This window comes from Lupinus angustifolius, chromosome LG14 (assembly GCF_001865875.1).
Source record: "Lupinus angustifolius cultivar Tanjil chromosome LG14, LupAngTanjil_v1.0, whole genome shotgun sequence".
Lineage (NCBI taxonomy): Eukaryota > Viridiplantae > Streptophyta > Magnoliopsida > Fabales > Fabaceae > Lupinus > Lupinus angustifolius.
The window spans coordinates 8647512-8654548 of record NC_032022.1 but is presented as its reverse complement, the minus strand read 5'-3'; the positions used below and the strand labels follow the sequence as shown (position 1 = coordinate 8654548).

Sequence of the window (7037 nt, the reverse complement as noted above, 5' to 3'; positions counted from 1 at the left end):
AACCTCCCAAAATATTTCTGGGCTGATGCAGTAAGTACTGCATGTTATGTTTCAAATCGAGTTCTTATAAGACCAATTCTTAAGAAAACCCCTTATGAACTATTCAAAGGTAGAAAACCAAACATTTCTCACTTGCATGTATTTGGTTGTAAATGCTTTGTTTTGAATAATGGTAAGGATAACTTAGGCAAATTCGATGCAAAAAGCTAATGAAGGCATACTCTTAAGCTACTATCTTACGAGTAAATCCTATAGAGTTTTTAATAAAAGATATAAAGGATGGGTTAACTCCTGATGAAGAGGAAGTGCCAATTTCATCCTCACATGAAATTTCTATTATTGAACCTACAACTAATATTGAGCATGTGAAAATGAATGATAACCTACCATCTCAAGAGGAGCATATTCATACAGATTTACCAAAAGAATGGAGAACTCATCGAGATCATCCGATTGACAATATTATTACTGAATTAAATATAGGTATCACTACCCGACGAATGCTTGATAAAGCATGTCTAAACATAGCCTTCGTCTCTCAAATAGAGCCCTCCAAAATTGATAAAGCAATCGAGGATGAACATTGGATTCTTACTATGCAAGAAGAATTAAACCAGTTTGAGAGAAATGAAGTTTGGGAACTTGTTCCTAGACCGAAAAACAAGCATCTTATTGGAACTCGGTGGGTATTTCAAAATAAATCTGATGAAAATGGTATTAATGTTTGAAATAAAGCTAGACTAGTAGCCTAAGGATACAATCAGGAAGAAGGTATAGATTTTGATGAAACCTTCGCTCTGGTTGCTAGAATTGAAACTACTAGGCTATTACTTACATATGTCTGCTCTTTGAATTTTCAGTTATATCAAATGGACGTAAAGAGTGCTTTCCTCAATGGCTACATTCAAGAAGAAGTGTTTGTTGAGCAACCTCCTGGTTTTGAAGATTATAAACATCATTCTTATGTGTACAAATTAAATAAAGCTGTCTATGGCTTAAATTAAGCTCCTCGTGCATGGTATGATTGTCTAACTAAACTCTTTATAAAAAGAATAAATCATCATACTCTACGTGTTCAAATTTATGTAGATGATATTATTTTTTGTTCTACTAATGAGGTTCTGTGTAGTGAATTTGGCAAAATGATGCAAGGAGAGTTTGAAATGTTCATGATGGGGAAGTTAAATTACTTCCTTGGACTTCAAATCAAATAACTTGATAATGGCATTTTCGTAAGTCAATCCAAATATTGTAGAGACTTGCTAAAATAATTTGACATGGATGGCTGCAAGCCAATAGCTACTCCTATGAGATCCGGTACTTACATTGATACGGATGAAGCAAGAAAAAGCATTAAAATATCAAAGTATTGAGGTATGATTTGATCGCTTTTATATTTAACTGCCAATAGACCTGATATAATGTTTAGTGTGTTTGTATGCACACTATCAATCTAAACCAAAGGAATCACACTTAGTTGCCGTTAAGAGAATCATGAATTATCTTAAGGGTAAATCTAACGTTGGGTTGTGGTATCCAAAAGGAAGCATATGTGATTTGGTTGGTTATTCGGATTCAGATTTTACTATGTGCAAATCTGAGAGGAAAGAGGAAAAGCACTGTTGAAGCTGAATATATAGCAGTAGGTAGTTGTTGTGCCCAAGTGTTGTGGCTCAAACAAAAATTACGAGATTATGGCTTAGACTTAGGATGTATTCCTTTAAAATGTTACAATACAAGTGCTATAAACCTCACAAAGAATCTTGTTATGCATTCTAGAACCAAACACATTGATATAAGGCATCACTTCCTTAGGGACCATGTCCAAAATAAGGATGTGTCTATAGAATTTGTTGATACTCACAACCAACTAGCAGATATATTCACTAAACCATTGGGAAAAGAACCTATTAATAAAATTAGACGAGAATTAGGCATTCTTGATGAAGCATACTTATCTGAAATGCTTATATATGATTATATGTGTGCTCCATTATATCTATTTCATGCCTACTTGAACTTAAATGTGTTTATTTATGTTTAAAATTTTCAATTTTTGTGTTAAAAATCATTTTCATAGCTTAATTTTGCCTAAAAATAAATTTTTCTGGGGTAGTTATCGATTACACTAGAGAGTAACCGATTACAGGTTTTAACAGCGTGTTTCAGTAACCGATTACTCAAAATGAGTAACCGATTACTCTATGTTGTTGTTTGTAAATTTTTAATTTTTTAATTTGAGTCACTGATTACTCAAAGTGAGTAACTGATTACTCAAAGTGAGTAACTGATTACTCAAAGTGAGTAACTGATTACTCAAAGTGAGTAACTGATTACTCAAAGTGAGTAACTGATTACTCAAAGTGAGTAACTGATTACTCAAAGTGAGTAACTGATTACTCAAAGTGAGTAACTGATTACTCTGTGTTGTTGTTTGAAAATTTTCAAAAAATAAATTTGAGTAACCGATTACTCTATGATGTTATATATGTATTTTCCTGCATTTTTTAAACGTTTTCAAACTCATTTTGATGAAGACACCAACATCACCAAAAAGAAGAAAAGGAAAAATACTTATAAAGACAATGAAGATTCAAGCTTCAAGATATTCAAAAAATTTAGTCTAAGTATAAATAGGTACTTCCATCCTATACTCTTAATAATACAATAGTAGTAATGCTCAAACTATTTTTAAAATAAAATTGAAACACTTTAAAATACTTAAAAAAAATTCAAAAATAGTGTGTAACAGGTTACTTCATCTAAGTAACAAGTTACAAGTGTGAGAAAAGAGTTATCCAACTCAAAACTTATCAGAATACTTCATTACTGTCATTGAGTAACAAATTACTAGTGTTATTAAAGTTGAGTAACTGATTACTCTAATTCGAAATTAAATAAACAATGGACAGAACACTTGAGTAATCAATTACTCAAATGTTATAATCGATTACTGAGAGTTGTTGCATCAGATTTTTAAATTCAAAGTTAATGAGTTTCAATCCAAAAGACATGTTTTCATTCCAATCAATTCCTACCCTTTCAAAGAGACATTTTGGCTGATTGGAAAACCTATATAAAGGCATTGAAACTCATAATCACAACACACAACATATAAGCAACTTCTCATACAAATGTCAAAAGCTCTTACACTTATTCTGAAATTATTCTCTACACTTTTTGCAACAAGTTCTTAAACTTTTAAAGTTAATTTTTCTGAAGTTTCTTAAAGTGAAAGTGTTTCAAGTTTACAAACTTATAAAGAACATTATCACTAAGTATACTAAAGAGTTGTTTGGATTTCAAATTACATCACTTTCATACTTGTAAAGGCAATTCCGCCATTGTTATACATTATTCATTATTATTGCAGAATACTTTCTTTCACGGGGTGTGATAAGAAAAGGGATTAGAATGACTTGGAAAGGTTTTTTCCAAAAGTGAATAAGGATCAAGGAGTGTGTAAGGTACATAGAAATCTCAGGGTGAGATATGTAATTGCAACTCATAATCTTTAGTGGAAAAATCTATTGTGCTGCAAGAGTACTAGACGTAACCTTCGGTGGACAAGAATGTGAACCAGTATAAAAATCCTTGTGTACTCTCTTCTCCCTTATCTATTTGATTTTACTTATTAATTTTCTGCATATATTTTCCGTTGCACTTTAACTCTCGATTTTACAGAAAAAGTGGCCATTATTTTAACTCAACTAACTCACCCCCTCTTAGTTGCAATCTCAGTTTTACAACAACCACGTCATTCTGAGAATTACATTGCATTCTACCCAAGTAGAATGATAAACCATAGAACAATAACTCTGATTTCCAAAGTGGCACCATATTACAATTGATCTTGCAAATTGCACACCATGCAGATTGATCAACCTTGATTTTCTTTGGATTTTTGTTCAATACTTCTTGATTATTGCACACAATGTTGCCTACCTCTTGGAAATAACATCCACGTTCACTGCACCATATGATTGATTCACTAGAAAAAGAAATAAAGAAAATAGAAGGACGCCACAAGAGGGGAGGAAATGATAGGAGAATCTAGCTTCCTCAAAGAACTCTATAGCCATTTTAGTTTCTCCAAAACAAACAATTCCACCACCAAAATGTAGGAAAAGGTCATCGAAGAGTGCAAAGACTTCACTACTAAGCAGGTGAATGAAAGAGATATCAATCATTCCCTCTAGTGATATCTTCCTAGGCTTCACCACACTTGTATCATCATTCTTGCAATTATTCCATGTAATTAAAACTCCATAACATATGAAGTGGTAACAGAATCCAAGATTGTTGTTTCTATTTTTTTTTTCTCATCAACTACATCATTGCTCAAATTGAATTCAATGGCAAGTGATTATTGATGTTGGAAGTGATGGACAATGTTCGAGCTCTAAGTTGGTCTTGAATGGATAAAGAATTTTGCTCAATAGCAAAAAATGCACAAGAAGAGAGGTTGATGGATAAACAGCGGAAGTCATAATTACATCGTTCTGATATCATGTTAAAATGGTAGGAGCCATTCTTGAATGAGAAAGAGAATCTTGAAGAAGGAAGAAGGAGAAAGAATAATATTTCTCATTGAATTGAATGGAATTATAGTTTACAATGAAAGTAAACTATATATACACAGAAAAAAAACTTAACTAACTAAAATCACTAAAACTAACTCTAACTATAATTAGTCTAATACAATATCAATATGAGCCCAAATAATGATACTCCATTTTATTCATACTCTATTATTTACCCTTTCACACACAACATCACTACAATATGTTTTTACATCAATGAAGCTGCATATTAGGATCGAGATTCCGATCGATTTTTTTCCTCATCATTAATCGTTCGTTTGCATCTATCCATGGTGGTTAAGCTCAAATATATATTCTATCATGGATGGTTAAGTATTGGATCATTAGCTTATGTCCATAGTGGCTAAGCAAAGATATAGTTTCTGCTAGGATGGTTAAGCGTCAATGATATAGTTTCTATCGTGGGTGGTTAAACGTTGTTATTGCTTCAAATCAATTTCAAGTTGGGAGTTAAACTTTTCACTCTCCATCTTGAGGGGGAGTGTTGAAATATATTGTATCAATGTAAATATAAATAATAGTGTATGTGAATATGAGAGATTGCATTGTTGGGTTGGTTCTAGCTCAAGTTATTAATTTCTATGAGTAAAAAAGAGGTTCGTTAGTTAGTTAGTCTTGATGTAAGGTTCGTTAGTTTTTTCTTGCCTTTATAAAAGGATTTCATTGTAACCAACTCAATTTAATATCATTTAATGAATGAAATTCATAAATATTTCTTGTCCTTTGAATTTTAATATGAGTTGAAGGTGGCTTTGCTATGTTGTATAGAATGTTGTTCCAATTCAAGTCACTGTCTACATGGGGGAAGTTAATTCATGCTAGATACAAGAGTGATAATAATTATATTGGGACAAATATCATGTGATTTCTCGCTCTGCAGTGTTAGATATCAAGTTACTTCATGTTAGATGCATTTGTAATACTACACTTTTTAAAAATAAGAAAGAAAGACTAAGTTAAATAAGCCACAACCGAACTAGGTCAAACTATTTGCGAGCTAAGAATCTCACCAAAATTCAAATAAAAAAATATAGTAAGTAGTTAAAAGTTGTTAAAACAGTTTTAGAAAGTAGTATATTAGATTGTATTTCGTTGAGGTATTTGGTGAATGCAAATATATTCATTTTCTCAATCAATCTCTCTAAACTCAATTGCAAACTCTTTTTATTTCTCTCATCTATCACACTTTTCTTTCTCTGTTACAAACACTCTAACATTTGGCATCAAGAGCCTTGAAGAACACCAAGCTTTCCGCTGCAACAAGATGGCTCAAACAACAGGGAATTATGTCACAACTCTACATGTGTTAGATGGAAAGAACTGGAGCAGATGGTGCATACAAATGAAAGCAATATTTGGTTATCAAGATGTTGTTGATATCATGGAAGAGGGGCTGCCAATCTTCGAAGAAGGAGCCACTGAAGCACAACAAAATACACACAACCAGAACAAGAAACGAGACTGCAAGGCAATATGTCTTCTTCATCAAGCTGTAGACAATGCTCAATTTGAAAAGATTGCAGGATCTGCAACAGCAAAGGAAGCATGGGATGTGTTAGAAAAACACTATGCAGGAGCTTCTCAACTAAAGAAGTTTCATCTACAAACCATGAGAAGGCAATATGAACTCATGCAGATGGAAGAAGATGAAGGAATTGCTGATTTTTTCACTAGGTTGATCACACACATCAATGCTATGAATGCATGTGGTGAGAAGATGGAGGATACAATCATTGTAGAAAACGTGCTAAGGTTAGTAACCCCAAGGTTTGATAATGTGGTGATAGCTATACAGGAGTCTGGAAGAGTGGAAAACATGAAGGTTGAGGAGCTTCAAGGGTCACTTGAAGCCCATGAGCAGAGACTTAATGAGAGGATGGCAGATAGAGCCTCACATTACGCTTTGTAGTTGTAAACTACAAAGAAAGGAGCATTCTTTGTAAAGAACTCAACCAAGAACCAAGGAAGGTATGTTGACCAGAAGAACAATTCAAGAAAGTGCTATACTAACAAGGTTGAACAACCAGAACAATAAAAAAGAAATGGTTGCTAGCAGTTCAAAGGATTGGAGAAGAAGTTTAACAAGAAAAAGATTAGGTGCTACAATTGTGACAAATTTGGGCACTACTCAAATGAATACTTAGTTCCTAGCAAGAATCAGAATCAAAGAAGACAAGATTCAAAAGCACATCTTGTCAAAGAAGAGATTGATGAATCTGATGAAGAAGTTGTGCAGCTTATGATGACAACAGACTACACAACAAGAACTAGTGACACTTGGTATTTGGACTCTGGCTGCTCCAATCATATGACTGGGCACAAAGAGTGGCTTGTGCATTTTGACCCAACCAAGAGAAGTGATGTGAACCTCTTGGGTAAAAGGCTCTTAAAACGATCTATCTTCATTGGTGTATGACATAGGCTCACAGTTGA

The 7037-nt window shown here is 33.2% G+C and overlaps 1 protein-coding gene across 1 annotated transcript; it reads left to right on the top strand.

The window, feature by feature from the left end:
* On the top strand, nt 5869–6513 carry LOC109326351. The gene has a single exon (XM_019559042.1). The coding sequence runs from the start codon at nt 5869–5871 to the stop codon at nt 6511–6513; it is 645 nt and encodes a 214-aa protein (XP_019414587.1).